Source organism: Castor canadensis, chromosome 2 (genome assembly GCF_047511655.1).
Source record: "Castor canadensis chromosome 2, mCasCan1.hap1v2, whole genome shotgun sequence".
Lineage (NCBI taxonomy): Eukaryota > Metazoa > Chordata > Mammalia > Rodentia > Castoridae > Castor > Castor canadensis.
The window spans coordinates 97,477,332-97,494,957 of NC_133387.1; the positions used below are offsets into that span (position 1 = coordinate 97,477,332).

Here is a 17,626-nt window from a genome sequence, read left to right on the forward strand (position 1 = left end):
GTCACATGTCTGCCACTGGACATGGATGCTTTGCTGAGTTAATGATCTCACCATCTTTAGTTTCTCTGACTATAAAAAAAGAATTATTATGCTTACAAAAACTCTGTTGGTAAAATTATTGAAAGGCCTTGAGCTGAATTATATCTTTGTTTATCTGGTATTATTTTTAGCAACCTGGTAAGAGCCTGTATTGAGTTCTCCACCTAATATAGTGTCTTCTATCTACTCCTCAAATAAAAGTTCTACAACAGAAATAGGTTGGTATTTAAAATTATATTAAAGGATATCAGAAATTGGTATATGATAGCATATACAGTTAGTATATACTAAGCCACATATAAATGTATACTGGCTGCACATAAATGGACATTTAAGGAATACTAATTATGTAAAATTATTAGAATGTAAGAAGCACTAGCGGATAGGTACTGGCAGAAGTCTTTTAGACTACAGAATCATTAAAAAATTAGTGCTGTGATTTACAGATAATCTAAGCTGGCACATTTTGAATCCATTAGATAATAGTGTAAGAAAGGCTATAAAGAAAAGGCCTCCTATGATCAGGTAATTTGGGGAAAAGCTAACCTAAGCAGAGGTAAATTTGTTTCTTCCCCGGCAGACTTATTTTCCTGCTGTCTTTTCTTCATGACTACAAGTGCAAAACTCATTTGCTGTGGAATAGCTTTTAGGACCAGGGTTTTATTACAATCTTTTCATTTTTCAGATGAGAAAACTGAGGCCAATAGTGATTATCTAGAGTGGCAAGCTGAATGAAACTGGATATTGAATGCTATCTGATGGCCTGATCTCCTGTACAAGATTGTCCCACAGGTTTTACCCAAGCAGGTCAGCCAGAGACACATTCTGCCCACCATCCTGTAGGGAAGAACACACACACACAGTCTGCTCCAGGAATTGGTTATTCAGGCATTAACACTGCCACAGTCAGTGTTATGGTCCATAATTCAAATTCTGAGAAACCCATGAGTTACTAAGTCCATAAGTCTTGGGTTTTTTTTTACTCAATACCTACTGTGCAGTGTAAAAGGATGTTGATATTTGGAGATGAATCTACTAAGGTTCAAAGTACAGCTTTACCAAGTAGTTATTTTTCTTTGGATCAAATCGTTTATCCCCTCTGAGCCTCAATCCCTTATCCATAAAATGGGGCTAATACCTTATATAGTTTGGGTAACAGTAGACATAGCTGAAGAGCTTGTCTGGTGAATGTGTTCAAAGAATCTAACCTGCTTCTATAATTCAACAATGCCTGAAGGAGTCTTCAGTAACTACTGTGTGGTTTTGATATTGGTTGCAGTCCTTTTGTTAGTAATAGAACTTGGTAAAATTTTTGCTGAGATTCTGCTAATGGAAATTACCTCTCTTCTCCTTTTACTGTCTTGGGTTCTTGAGTCTCTTGATGACAACTGGGAGTGTCTGTGTTAACACATGTTCTATTCTCATACCCTCAACACTGTACTGTGTTGGACCGATCACTTTCTCCTACTAAGGTCCATAAACGAGTTAAATTGCAGAGAAGTCTCATTTTCTTCTACTGTAGTAGCAACAAATTCATATTTTTAAGTAAGAAGTCTTCCTCAACTCTCTTTTAGCTTTCACCTATACTAGCTATTTCTGCTCCTGTTTGCTGCTGCAGAGATCCTTGTACAAGTGGAAATTGCAGTTCTCATATTTCTGCAAGTGTTAAAGCATTTGCATTCTGGAAAATCCTTTCTTCACTCCGGAGAAAGGATTTCACAGGCTACACAGCTCTTTGCGGGAGAGAACAACTTCCAAGCCAAGTGCTACTTGAAAGGGGCACTCCCCCATCACTCCTAAGACTGTACTCAGTGGTTACTGCTTGTGACATATTTTCAAATGGACCTCCCAGTGGCCACAGCTGTGATTAAAAGCTGTCTGCTCTCTGTCTCACTGGGGGTTTGCTGTTTAACCATGCCCTGAATAGATATGTATATATACACACACGTGTGTGTGTGTGTGTGTGTGTGTGTATGTATGTGTTTGTGTGTGTGATCAGGAAATCATAAAGTGTTTTGTAAGATGAAAAATCAAATGAGTACTGGAATGACAATGTCTGAATTTTCTAAGCTTAAGCCATCGAGAGGAACTTAGCCATGTATGAAGTACATAAAAGGAATTTAAGAAAGAAGAGCTAATGGTCAGTGAATATATACCATCTGCCAGTACATGCTTTGCACACATCAGCCCTGCTGAACATCTTAAAGATTTAAGTGCACTTGAACTTAGCAGCTGCATTTCAGCTCCTCTGTGTGATTCGGGATTTAGTTTTGACCCTTCACAAATAAAGCCAGGGAATATTCCTTTTAAAGTCTACCCAGATATTCATTGACACATGAATAATCGTGTGTGGTTTACCATAGGAATACCACTCTCAACAAAGTTTACCATTAACATCACCATTTTTAAAAAGCTCAAATGAGCAGTGCAGCCACAGAAATATTTCAAAGACTCAAGTAACACTTCTTCCTTTAGGTTAGAGAGAGCGAGTAGTCGACCTTTTATAAAGTGTGTTCTAGAATTTAAGCCTGGACTCTGCCATCATGTGACGAGTGTACTTAGAGACACCACTACAAGGTTCAGCAGTGTTGTTCCCTTCCCTACCCACCCCTCCTACTCACTGAATCAGAAGAATTTAAATTCGCAACATTTCTTAAATCTGGGGAAATTCTGAGAATTGTGTCTCCTTTCCTCTCTGTTGCCTTCCTCCCAAAATTCCCCCAAGTTCAGAGGGCTCCAAATTCCGGTCACCAAATCCAGCGAAGGAGATACTAATCTATCACCAGCAAATTTAGGCTGAGGATACTATAGATCAATCACATTGATTACATTGATGCTATTTCAAATATTTACAATATAGTGAGACAAGTCTAATCTATTTTCTAAAGAGTTCAAGGTAGGTATCACAATTTCCGAGGGGGGAAACAATGGAGAAATGTTTGTGGTTGCTATCTGCAATAATCTGATGTTGACAGAGAGTAGTATTTTATTTAGTAATTAACAGTGTAAAGGGGAGAGGAGCTGTCATGTTGGTTCTTAAGCTCGGGAATGTGATGAAAGATGATATCTACGATCTCATCCTTTCCACTTGTTTAGGATTGTCAGGATGAGAAATGTCAGCATTATGAAAGCTCAGCTCTGCTCTTGATATGATAAAACCCTTCAAAAGCCAGTCTTTCTCTCTCCCTCGTCCCCCTCCTTTCTCGCTCTCTCTCTCTGCACTTGCTTTTTTATTTATCCTGTTTTGTTAGATGGCAGAAATATAATTCTTTTCTTTCTTCCTATTATAAGCTACCATTTTTGTTTTATTATATGTTTCACAACCCCTAATGCCCCACTGAAAATTACCTTGTTAAATGACAGTGTTTCAAAGCCATGAATCCTTTCCACCATTCCCTCAGAGGTTTGAAACAGTCAACAGACTGTAAAGAATAAATAATAAAAAAGTATTGATTATTTTGATGACTGTGAGATTCAATTAAGTATTAATTTTGCCCTCCAGTGGACCTATCAAGGTATTCAAAAGGGAGGATTCAGCTCAGCTAAATGCGTGCTGAGTGCTTCAGCCTTAAATAGGGAGAAAATGTGTTTACCTACAGTATTTGAAGAAGAAGTGCATTGATGCACAGAGTCCAATATTTAAGTGCTGTGCAAATTAAGCCCTGGTGACAGTGACATTGTTTTCAGTGGTATGAGTATTGACTAAAGAAGTGCATTTGATGACAGCTTAAACTATTTGTATTGATTAACATTTTCATAGATTATCATGTGTCATATCAAATTCACTTTTCAGGCATGAATACATTAAAAAAAAAAAAAAACCACAGGCATACCTCAGCCAGTGTGATGATGGGACACGGGAGCAAGCCGCCCACCTGCTCCTGCGCTGGTCACCTGTTTCCTGCTCAGGAACCATTTAGGCATGAACTTGGCAATAAATAGCTCCCAGATCACAAAAAAAAGGGCATTTCTTGCTTTTCCTTTCCTTCTGCCTCAGATATTTGTGCCAAAGCGATATTATGCATCTTAGTTTGCAAATGGACTAAAAAGACTACACTTGGAAAACATTTCTGATCCTAACATGCTGTCCTAAATGAGCTGAAGATCAAGCAGACCTCAATCATTGGGGGAGGGGAAATTTGCTTTTTTGGAAGTGATTTTTGTTTTCTTTTTCTTTAATGCTCTGGGCATATGATGCTTTAGGTATCCGAATTATTGAAGAGTTTGTAAGTATTTTCCCACTTCCTTTAAAAATTTTTATGCCAATTTTCATATATTTTGTTGTGTATTGCTTGCTTTAAAATGTTCGTTTGTTTTGGGGTCAGCTTTGGTCCCCAATCTGGGACCAACCAAAGTCAACTTGTAAGTGTGCTTATAGAATTTACATAAGAAATATCTTTTATTCCATTGAAAGCGTTTTGAGGTCTCTTTTCTCCCTCTTTTCTCTGCTCTTGGGATAGGGATTAATTGCCTCTCCCCCAGGGAGAAGGCTTCTTAAAATAGCCTGTGGTCCCTCTATAGGGTGCTCCTTCTAAAAAGGTATGTTGCTGAAGTACAAACCCAGCACTTGCTTTTTTTCTTACTGCATTAAAGACAGAACAAGGTGTAAAAACATTCACACAAAAGCACATTCCACAATTAAAGCTGTGTTGCTTAGGTTGCTTTCAAAGAAGTTTCTTTCTTTCTTTTTTCCTTTCTCCGAAGCCTCCTGAATCTCTCACATGCTAGTTGAGCTTTAATAGGGTGGGGAGTAATGGAGAACTCATCGGATCTGTAATAGCTCTTCACTTGACTGCAGCCAGCAATAACAGCGGGAGCAGCCAGAGATAAGAGAGAGCAGAGAGAGGGAGAGTGTGTGTGTGGAAGAGAGGGAGAGAGGGAGAGGGAGAGAGAGGACACGCACTCTAAAGCTGCCACTTTTTTTTCCTCCCCTTCACTCTTTCCCCCCGTCCTAGGATCCAATGATAGCTGGACAAGTCAGTAAGCCCTTGCTGTCAGTGCGGAGTGAAATGAATGCGGAGTTGAGAGGTGAGGACAAGGCTGCTACTTCAGACAGCGAGCTGAATGAGCCCCTGCTTGCGCCTGTGGAATCAAATGACAGCCAGGACACTCCCAGCAAGCTCTTCGGTAAGTCTGTCTAGGTATTTCATTTCAGTCCTACCATGTTGTCCGGAAGAGCAATCCTACCCCCCGACTCCCCCTCTTTTTTTTTTTTTTTTTTTTCCCTGTTGTTCATTCAATTTTCTTGTAAGTACTAAAGAGGAGCTTGCATCCTGGAGGTGCTAAGCCACCAAATCCGATTCCAGCTGACTTAGTAGGGTGTCCTCCAAACTTTTTCCAACAAGGAACTTCCCTCCCTCGCTGTCCATTCTGATTTGTCAAGTATTGCTGGTATTCCCCAGGCTGGAAATGATTTGAAAAAAAAAAGAAAGAAAGAAAATGGTAATAATAATCAGGAAATCCGTTCCATTGTGAGAATTGGTTAACATTTATTGAATAAATATCGACTCGGTTTCGGGTTGCTTCACAGCCTTTTGTTAAGGGGAAAGAGAGAAAAGAGTTATTATCTGTAGTCAAAAGACTAGAAAGGAGAAACTGAAAAATGTCGATACAAGTCGTGCTATGCCAGGTAAACAAAGGTGGCTACGGGAATTGCTCAAAGAAATAACATTTTGTCATCAGCATCAGAATGAATATTTCTTCTTTTAAAAGGGTTTGCGGTGGGGGATGAGGAAAATAGGTCTTTTGCATCCCTCCCTGACCCACCTCCTCTTTCACCTTAGGCTTATAGCCTCCTAGTCAACGTGGACAGCCCGGGACCTTTCAGGAATCTTTGTTTCATAAACAAAACAAGAACAAGCAGAGTGCCACTCCAGCAAAGACATCTGTCATTCAAACAGATGACACTCACTCTGTAAGCCAACTCAAGTAACTGTGATCTCTAATCAGAAAAGGGAGCAGGTTGTTGAGGCGCGTGCCTGAATGATAGATGTTGATAGATGTCTCTGCTGGAGAAGCGCCTTGTGGTTCAGAGTGACATTAGGTTTTCAGAACCATTGCCCCTGAAACACTGGCTTTTAATTGTTTTCAAGTGTGTCTATGTGTGTGTATACACACACTTCTGTCTAATACAGAGAACTGCTGGCTTTCAGGTTAAAAGACAGCGTGAGCCTGAACTCCAGAGAAAAACAAAATCATCGCAGACACTACTTTCTTAAGAAAGCCATTAATATAGTTTAAGAAATAGACTTACGTATTTTTTTTTAGTCCATAGAAAGAAAGCTGCATTGATAGTTGGGTGACTCTTGACTGATTTCAACAAGGAGATTCCTCTCAGTTTTAAAAACTCACTCAGTCAAACATCAGAGAGGCATTGCAGAGAGACTTTGCTTTTTAAATTTTCTATTGGTAAAATACTAACATTTCCTAGAATATAATTGATTCCAGTTTCAAGAAATTCTGGAAGAGTATCTTTTGATACAAACTTTCTAAACTTGGGCATTTAAGTGTGCAGGATTTTTACTCTAATGAAGTATTTTGTTGTAGACTCTGAGTTTTTATCTATAAAAAAAGAGTTAGGTCCTAACTACTCATTTCATTTCAGTAGGCTAGTGAGAGAAGACAGAAAAAATTATAAATTATAGAAGCAAAAGCCACGCTCAAGCATCTCTGATGCTGAGTATGCTAAGTAAGCACCTTGACTCTTAGAAAGTAATCAATTATGAGTTCAACATAGCTACAGATACTAAATTATTTGTTCGAAACTTTGCATGCGTTTTTTAAAAGTAAATATATTTTGTAGACTTAGGCTTATACCTTTAATTTGTTTTCTTTCAGTAAACCAACAGAAGAATGATTAATTTGGCTTTACAACATTTATTTAGATTTACCAGTGTTGAAAACTGTCATTGATGTTTTATCCTACTCTTACTGATTTTCATGTGTAGAACAATAAGCTTCAAGAAATCCAAAAGGGGCAAAGAAATTTTAATTAAAAGTTCATTGAAAATATATTTTATTGAGTGTCATAAGGAATCTTAGTTTAATTGAAAAATCATAGTGGGTTTTGGAAGTCACACATTTTCATTTTGAGATTTTAGAATTTGTGAAAGAGAATGTAGCAAAATCTATATCCTTTCTCTTTTTTAAAATTATTCACTTGATTGTCTTTGGTCTCTAAACTACTTTCTAAACACAATGTGAATCTTTCCAAGTTTCCAATTAGATAGAGAAGTCAGTTGATTAACAATCTTGAAAACTTGAGAAAAAATGGAGACAATTTGAGATAGAGATCACAGAAAGCACATGAGAAGGAAAGCACCCTAATGTTTTTGTAAGATTTCCTTGGCTATTGTGACAATAGCTCACTTTTGAATATTCTTAAGACTTAGCCTTGGGAATTCTGATTTATACAACTGACTAAAACTTTTATAGACTAATTCTCTCTGAATTTTTAGCAACTTTGCTGACACAATTTAAGGGACATGCATATGTTGGTTCGGTTTTCATGCACATATTTAGATCTTTGTATTTTGCTTTTAGATATAGTTCTAATTATGCTCTTTACTTCATAATCAAGAACTACATTTTTACCCAAATAGTTGAGAGCATACATGATTTTTCTCTAAACCATGGTTTTTCTAAGATACTCTATTTTTCAAAGCATCATTTCTATAGCTTATATATCGTATTACTGAAAACTATGCTTCTTTAATGAAAGGGGCAGATAAAGGTAAATCATATACATCTTGACATGTTTTTGTCAAGGACAAGCATTACCCACCAACTGGGGCAAGAAGAGCTTGGTTTTCCTATTGCACGTGAAATTTCAGTATAAATGGATTTCTTTGAAGCCTATTTGCCCATCTGTGTCTTGTTCAAATTAGCAGTCCAGAGGACAAGCCTGTTTCTCTCACAGTATGGCACCTTCAGCCCAAAACTGCAGGAGAAAGGCTAATACCGATGCCCTCTATGGATAAACAAAGGAAATTCCAGGAACCATTGGGCTTTTTATGCCTCTCCTTAAATTGCACCTCTGCACTTAACAGCATCCAAAGGAAAACATACTGTGCAGAATGTTTCAGTGCTCTGAGCTGCTCAGAATACCAGAAGGAGAAACAAGAAACCATATGCGCCCCTAAGTAGAAAGTTCAGAAAAGGGCCCTTGTGTTTCATAAAGTAATTACATCAGAGGTAACATTTTGCTTAACTTGAACAGCCATGGAAACTAAAGTACACTTAAGAGAGATAAATCCACATTTCATTGAGAAACATGGTGAGGTAGTTCTCTGTGATATCATTAAGTGATGCATTATTTATTCTTATAAAGCCTGTAGAATAACTACCTTGGGTTTCAGCTCTTGACTGTATTATGCTAAGCTCCGAGCCACAGAAAACAGTATGGAGAAGCCCAGGCTTGCATGGAGAGGGGAGCATTCTCAGAGAATCTGGCACTATCTTTCATGGTGCTCCTGTTGTGTGACCAAATGAGTAATGCCACACAGGGCCAGTCATTAAATATGCGATGAGTGATATCCATATTGGAAACCATTCTCAAAACTGGTCTTTGGCAACCCATCTCCAAGGGAAGAGGTTGCTGTGTTTCTCTAGTGACATTTATAGCACTCGTGTCAATGTGGTGCTTTACTTTTAGTTATGCCTATCAAGAATTCAGTGTTCCACATTCAGTCAAGTTGGATGCTAAAATTCAAATGGTAGCATCAACAACTTGGCCAGAAAAATGGCTGCAGAAAAGATAAAAGTAATATATGTCCCAGGAAAAATGTCTGTACTAAAGTTTTCCTATACACTCTCAGCTGAAGAAGTGAGAAATATTTAGTGCCCTAAATATTTTCCCCCATATATATATTTGAGATTTGAAGGATGAATTATGAACAGTATTTCTCCTGGGAATTTTATTTTATTATTTCAAGTTAAGCCTCAGGATTGCTTTTCTTCAAGTTCCAGCTACCTTGGGTGGCTATGTGAGTCTGGGTGGCTTGCTTCTCAGTGGTACTATGCTGTACGTGAATTGGGCACATAGCTCAGAACCTTGAACTGAGATGGAAACTCACCACCATTTATACATATTGTATCTGAAATTTTTAAAAATTGTGGTTGGCTTTCTCCTATGGTATTGTGTTTCTCTAGGTTAAAAGAAATTGCATGCAATGATACTTGTGACAGTTGGGTATTTTCAATGCCATTTGCCTGTGAACTATTAGAAAAGGGTTTAAGTCAGGTCAGTGATTCCTCCATGCTAGAAAATATACGATCTATTGTGTTTTCCTTTTTCTTTTGCATTATAAGTTTTTTTTTTCAAATTGCCATCCAGTTTGACTTGATTAGAATTTATGGCAGTGGAGTCATTTTCAATGACAAAAGGATAAAGGGCTAAATTGTCTGTCACCCCTTGAGACAGTGGTCTCTGCAGGTCAGCATGGAGGTCACTGCAGGGCATTATGGGGACCGCTGTTCAGGGTGATGCTGTCTCTCATCTGTGCATAAGTGGAGGCCTTCATTATGGGATCACTGTCTTCATTACTTTATTTAAACGTCTCTCTCAAGGTTTCAATACCTTGGGTATTCATAATATTCTGATAAAATATGCTGGAGCCAGTAAATCAGTAAGTAGGGCTTGAGTGCCAGAGGGATTTAGCTGGAGGATGATGAAGAAAATTATCTAGAGAAATAGCACGAACCATGCTTCTACATTTAAAAAGTTTCTATATTGTATCAACTGAGAATGCAAAGTGTGTTTTGCTAGGGAAATACTTAAACAACCTATTTTAGAATAACTAAATAATTTGAATAATAGATTCCTACAAAAACAGTTGACAGAAATCAGTAAAATGTATTTGTGTAAGTAAATGGGATGCATGATAAAGTATTTGTCAGAAACCAATTATGTTTTAATAGTCAAACAAACCCTTTTCCTGCTGCTATCTGACTACTTGAGGGGGAAAATGCACATTTAGGTATGTTTCTTTCATTTAAGTAACTGTAGTGCACTGAGGTATTTCTTTAAATATCAGTGACAGGCTGTGTATATTTAGACAAATTTAGGTTAGTGGGGTTCCCCCCTCAAAAAAAAACCATTGCAATATTGTATTGTAAAGAAATCCACTTTAAATAGCATTATTGTATGAACTTTGAAATAAAAATAAATCTGTATAGAAAGGCACTGATGTTCAGACTTCTCACTATATGCATTCATTGAGCTATGATCATTTCTTAGAGGCTTTTCAGTGCAGAGCAGTGCAACAGAAGGTTCAGTGGAGTCTTTCTTAGTGCCTTCCTTTTCTTTGCTTTGCCATGCCTGGGGTTCTCAGGGCAGGCCTCTGTTTAAAGGAGAAAGTTCAGTACTATGGTGTCCAAGAATGCTATGTGCCAATGCATTAGCAAGTCAAAGTGCCGATGTGGAGTCACATTTTTGTCCTTTTATTTTGATTGTTATGATTCTCATATTTGGTTGTTGCTGCTGCTGTTAAATGGTTCTATAAACAGTTGGAAATAAGACAAGCTATTAGAAATGAGATTAATTGGCACACCGTCACTCCTTTAAATGATCCATCTTAGTCTTTTGAATGTCTTGGGTTTCTGACTTAAAAGGTTACTTGGCATTACTGTGTTTTTGTAGTTCTCCAAGCCTAGTTTATGTCATAATTAATAAATAGAGGTGCATTCCAGACTCAAGCTCCTGAGGCTCAGCCTTTCAGTAGACGGCCTTCTTTCTCAGTCACCCTATTTAACCATAGAATTACCATTATTCTTTGCAAAAATTGACCAAGTAAAATTTTCTCCCACTTTAGAAATGAGATTGAAGTTGACTTGTTTCAAGTGAACCTTGTTTGTTATTATACAGTAAACAGATGATTTGTGAGGGAATTGGTAGTTTCTTTGATTGATGACCTTGCCGGTTTATGTCTGGGGATTAATAATACATCAGATATTCACACATTAAAAAGAAAGTAGATGTGAAGAAGGGTGGAGAGTTCAGTTCTGTTATTGGGCTGCTGATTATTCAGACCTTCCCTGGGCATGAGAGACCAGAAGAGAAGGCACATTTGCCCAAATATGCAGCTGGTTCCACTTAACGTGGTTCCTGATTTTTTTTTTTATGCTGAAGAGAAAGATAGCAAAGTGTTTATTCCAAACTGGCACCCTGTCAAGGGGCAATCTGTATAAAGTTTCCTGCTGTCAGGTTAATAAATTTTTTAAAAATATCCAAAGGCAGAGGTAACTATGGAAAGCTCATGGTGACAGTTGCCATTCTCCAACAGATGGGCTGCTCTTTAATATCCAGTGTAGCTCTGGAGTTTTCTTGTTTGTTGTTGCCCTAAGTTCTGTAATTTGCTGGTGTTTCTGTTAGCCTTGCCTTTCATGAATGCCATTTCTGTTCCATTTTTAAAATGTTTATCGACTGAAATTTCAAATGTCTTTTTTCTTGGAGACAAACAAGTGAGCATACTTTGTTTTAATTTTTTATATGGAAGTATAGAGATGGACATACATGTTATCATGCTACCACTCAAAGGGATTCTAAGTCTATCAGTGCTGGACTGTTCTTTGGGAATACCATCAAGCAATATTTTTATATTTAAAATTCATTCATAAAGGAATTATTTCGATACTGGTAATATGAAGGCATCTAATGATATCTGGTTATTAAACATATAGACCTGACTCTTAAATGTAAAGCTGATTGTGTAAATGTAAAAAGATGATCTGAGTCAGATTTCATAAAAATATGAGACATGGGTGGCCTTGTCTGGTGACATCTCTTACTGTATGTTGTGACACTGTTGTAACTTATCAGAAATGGATTTTTAGCATGAATTCAGAGGCTAGAAAATAATAACATTGAATATCTTTTGGTTAAAGAAAGTTTGTCATTCTCAGAAATAGGAATTAATTTTGTTTTTTAAGTATTCAGAGGGAAATTTTAAAAACCACAACTCAAGTTGCATAGCTCCTAAGAATAGTTAGGGGCTGTATTTTTTATTCTTGTTTATTTCAGGAATGCCTATGTTTTATTTCAGAGTCTAAAAGAAAATCCATAGTCAAGCCTTTCTGACAGTCGTTCCAAGTGCTTTTAAGGTTGCATATGTAACTAGAATATACCATAATTTCTTACATTAAAAAATTAGCTACATAGAACAAAATAAGTAATATAGCCTAAATCACTTTATCGGAGGGCTGCACTGCCATCAAAACTATTTGAAAATATGAGGAAAAAGGGAAAAAATGGACAAAGCTCTGACTGCAATAAGAAAAACTAGGAAATATCATTACACAAAAACTAAATGATAAAAGGTATGCTATGCTATAGACCATTAGAAATAAGATTCTATAATGAAACCTGCATTTGTTAAGATTATCAAAACTCTTCTAAGAAAATAACCCATAAAACTTAATAGTTTAATCTGAGAATGAGATAGAACATGAAGAAATTTTTAGGACACTTATAATGTACCCATGAGCCAACATGAAATGACTTAACACTTTGATAAGTTTGTCAAGCGTATATTTTTTCGGCATTAGCATTTTGTCTTTTCCTATAAAATAACCAGTGCTTTTCTGCATTGATTTTCTTTACAAATATCTTGGATTACTATAATTTCATAGTTTATTTTTGTTTCCTCTGTGTACACAATGACTAAATGCAATGCTATTCATGTAAAACACTTGTGGGCATCTATTTGTGTTTTCTCCTATTTTCTCTTATAGTCATATGAGGCTTTAAATTGTCTTCCTAAATCTGTTCTACATATGTATTTTCTCTATCACAAAATTAATAAAGGCTAATTTTAATTAGCATGATTTCTTTTAGTTCATGCTGTCAATACATCATTTAAATATACTTCTCCTATACATACTTATATTTGAAAAAATTGTTCCCAGACAAACTTATCAAAATTAATAGTTTGCCAATAAAGGACAACTAATTATATTATAGATTACTTCAGGCTTGCTTAAGCTAGAATCCAAGTTCTAGTGTTTTGTTTTGGTTTTTTTTGATGCTGCTACTGACTGAGCAGACAACAGGATTCCCCAGAATTTGTGCAGTTTAATTCACTGAAGCAATTATAGCAAATATATGTATATTTGCTATATACATATGTGGTAAAACATATAAGACTTACCCGAGCTAGGGAAGACTCAGGTTTAAATATTGGGACACTAACTATTTATCTATCTATAGGATATGCATGTATCACAATGTAAGCATCTGCCCTTTTCTTTTTTTTTCAGTAAAAGGCATTTGTTCCACAGTAAATGCAATTTTTGCTACACATTCCTGTAAGAATTCCACATGCCTGAATACACACTTACATATACATATGTTGAAGTAGAAGGGGTGCATAGCACACGGCAAAGAAATCACATTTTAACCATTTACTATTAAGCTAGTATAGAATAATTAATCTCCTTTTGCAGTTCTTGGTGGCCACATATGTGTGCTGGTTTGTCTTTTAATACTGATATGGCAAGATTTATTTTTACAAATTAATGGTTTGGGGAGAATCATCACTGTGGAGGAGAAGGGAGGCTAAGGGATTAATTTGATTTAAAAATGCAAACATTTGAAGCTGTTTAAAAAGCATGAAAAATTATGATTGCAGAATGACTTTTTTGCCAAAATCAGCCAAGGGTAGAAGAGAATAAAAAGTCAAATGGAAAAACATACTTTCCTGTATTTAAATATGTATAAATATGGCAACAGTGCTGGGGAGCGCATTGCACTTTATCAAAAGTGGAATATTTTCTTCAATATATCTATTTTATTTACTAAAATGTACAAAATAGAAATGTATCAAAAAGGAAACCTGTAGTTTGCAAAAGGAGAAGCATGAAAGAAATATGGCATAAAGGTAACATTTTAATAAATCCACTTAATTAAATCCATAAACCACACTGTAATCTATGAACAGGACAGGACTCATCTCGATTATGTAGGAAAACTTTACAAACTTTTGGGAGGAAATATACATCAATCACTGTTTCAAATGTTGATTGGTTATTTTATTTTGATTGCTAAGAGATTAAGGCGGGTTTTAGTTTTAAACCAAACCTAGGAAATTATTCAGATTTTCAGGTTCACTGCTTTATTTCTTTGCTATAGTTGGAAGGCAGCTATGCTAACCACTATACCAGCAATGCTTCACTACTTTGCTGTAGTTGGAAATCTTTGCTTCCTCCATTATAGTTTTGCGTTTATATTAATTTCCTAATGAGTTAATTGAAAACTGCAGATAACCAGAAAAGCTTTAAAAACAGGATGTATTATGTTTTAAAGGGATTAATGCCTACAGCTTCCTGCATAAAAACAACAACAAAACAAAACAGGAGCTGATCAGTGTCAGACTGGAACTTGCTTATGTCACTGAGTAGCCTACAAGTCTTGTCATCTGCAGTATATCAGTATGTTTTTATAATGATACAATAACCTGAACCCTGTAAAGGTTTATGGGTCTTTGGAGAATTCTTATGGATTCTTAGAGTGAGGGAGGTCTGAGCAAAGATCTTGAAAGCTTTCACAAAATCTGGCTGGGTGACAGAAAACTGGCATGACTATGATTGAGCTGCTAAGGAATCCTATTGACTGAGAACATCATTAAACTTTTAAGTTAAAACAAAAAAACCACAAAGCGAATGGTAGATGCAGAGGCTGGGGGGTGGCCAAAGTGACTGTGGAAATTAAAAAGTGCTGAAGGTTCTGCGGTAGGAGGCAAAATTCAGGAAGTCCATTGTCCATCTCCATCTCCTACTTAGAAACAGAATTTTGTTTATGTATCGCTCTGAATATTGCAACGTGCGCTGCAAATCTTTATTCCTGCATTTCCTTCATGGAATCTGTCAGAAGTGATTGTTGCTCTTTCATTTTTCCCTGGCTATTTTTAGTCAATGATAAATAAAGAACTTTAACTGTGAATCTGGCACCAGTAAGATACAAAACCAGAAACAGCAGGGAAGAGCCAGGCTGAGTAACTTCACACAAGTACATGCACGTACATCTCAGGCCTCTTAACATTTGTAATACTGCTAATTTCTGTGGGCTTTTTAAAATCCCCTTCCACATGAGCTCTCAAAACCCATAAAAGTGTGGCATGTAAAGTAAATTGTTTGTCACTTGCCGTCGACCTGCCATATTTATTGTCAGGAGAAATGGACTTTAGTTGGAAAAGCAGTTGTTAAAGGCCAAACAATTTTTAAAGATGGCAAAGATGCGCGAGGGCTTTCCTTTTTCTAACAATGAGCCACCCCTTCAGACATCAAAAGACAAGATAATAAGACACTTCAAGCACAATTCAAGATTATATTCAACATCTAAAGGCTCATCTCTTGTCAGTTTGCATTTACTCTCCCAGGGATGTAACGCTTCTATCATCTTTCTGTCAAGAGGAGTCTGGCAGAAGAAGCCAGGGCTCTTATTTCACACACTTAGGGTATTTTTTTTTCCTTCTTTCTTTCTTTCTTTTTTTTTTTTTCATCAAATAGCCCACACTCCCTCTGATTCAGCCAAAATGGGGGGATAATTTGAAGAAGGTCATGCACATGTACAAAAATCTCATATTGATTTGTGTGATTAGAAAGCATTAAAATTGCACGTTTATGTTAGTTGTTGAGATGTTGTGTCTGTTAGTAATACACTTTTGCAGCCCAGAAAAAAGATGACTCAAAATTTAAAAATAGATAACTGAAAGCTGAAATTGTTTGTTTTAATGTGGCCATGTCTGAACATTTAAGTGAACATAAAAATAATTTAATGCTTTTAGCTCAACAATATTTGAATTAGCTAATATAATGGAATACTCCCTGCGATGTAAAAGCAAAATAGCACAATGGTGCCCACCAGGTGAAATAAATAGATATGTGAAATTATTTTTAAATACTTTAAAAATTGATTTCACATATTTAATATATAGATAAAAGATGATGACATTTTCAATACAAATTTAATTATGAAGTTATTTTACAATGGTTATCAAGCTTTTTGAAACATTTTGCACTCTTTGAAATTACATTTTATTTGTCATTTTATGCCATTCTTAGTATATGTGCTCTTTTCCAGAGAGGGTACTAAACAATGAACAAGAGAATTTTTATTATAATTATTACTATTCTCTGTCATAATTCATCACATTTCCTCTTGTGCTGTCTGATAGTCATGAAGCTATACAAAGAAACATTTTTTTCTGGTGGGGGCACATTTATAGAAGTTAGAAGAACTAGCTTTTCCTCTCAAAATAAAACAATTGATGAAAATAAAACCATGATATCCTGGGATCGTATCTATATTGAATCCTTGAAATTACTTTTCCTAGGAATTTTCATCAACTGTCTGTGTCTCCAGTTTTTATATTTCTCTTCTTTACTATAAAGTGCTTGGAAACTGGTTTTCTTTCTTCTGTGCCACTTTCACTCATCAAAACAAAGGAAGTATACCTATGAACAGTTATACCATGTAATAGAAACAAAAAACCATAATTTATCCTACTTATAGTTCTATTCTTATACTATACAGTTTATAAACTCAACATTCAACAGTGAATTCATCAATTCAACCAATATTGGTTGAATACCTTCTCTGTGTTTGATGCTATTGTGTTCTGAGGACCACACCAGACAGTATGGATCACCTCATTCACCCCCTATGACAGGTGCCAAAGATGCAAAAATGAACTCACCCTCAAATGGCCCACAGTCAACATTATATATTAACATTCTATTTTACTTCATTTCCAGTACTTTGTTCCCAAAGTCTTAATCTTCAAAGTCATACCTGTCAGAAATTTTCCATTGCTCAAAAGCCTCACATTTGAAAAAAAAACTATTATGTCATAAAAAATGGAGGGCAAGAAGAAGAAAGTATTATTAAACAATTTGTGACAATTATATTTACATTTCACCATAGGGTTTGGTGTGTATATTGTGACACACAAATGCTATGCTTTTGTAAATGTTTCTTAGTCATGTATAAAAGGAGAATAAACTAGAATCATCTTTTCCCTCCTCTTTCTCCTACCTCCACCTTACTTCACAAATTCTTGTTTTTCTCATAATTTAATTCACTGTTTCAATGCTATGGTGTTCAGGCTATTTGAATCTGAGCCTTGCTCTGCCCAGTTCTGGCTGGGCAAAGTACATAACCTAACTACGACTCAGTTTCCCCATCTTTAAATGGAGATTTCAGTGGTACTTACTGCATAGGGCAGTCTTGAGTTTGAAGTGAAGTGGCACATGTAGAGCCCTATAGAGTGCCTGGAATGTAACCAGCACTCAACAAATATCACTTATTATTATTAAGGGCTGAAAGTAAATTTGCCAGATTTAGAAAGAAATTCATTAATTTTGTTAGGACCAGATACCACAAAGACAACAAAGAAAGTTCTGAGGCCTTTGTGGTAATCCATGCTCCTCTATAAAGAAGCATCAGTCATTAGGGAACTTTTTAGCCAAAGGAAAGTTCTGGGAATCTTTTCCTCCTGATGACAATACCCCTTCCTTCTTCAGGCACATCAGTCACTGCTTTCTCTGAAAGCCCACTTAGGAAAAGACAGAGACTTGTAAATGGAAGACAACA

The 17,626-nt window shown here is 36.3% G+C and overlaps 1 protein-coding gene across 1 annotated transcript in view; it reads left to right on the forward strand.

Moving 5' to 3' along the window:
• The first annotated feature begins 4,923 nt into the window (after positions 1–4,923).
• LOC109681103 (POU domain, class 6, transcription factor 2-like) overlaps positions 4,924–17,626 on the forward strand; it is a 119,637-nt gene continuing 106,934 nt past the window's right edge. The window contains exon 1 of the mRNA XM_020155671.2: positions 4,924–5,166. Within this exon, the coding sequence (XP_020011260.2) occupies positions 5,001–5,166 (166 nt within the window). The 5' untranslated portion in view covers positions 4,924–5,000. The remainder of the gene's footprint in view (positions 5,167–17,626) is intronic.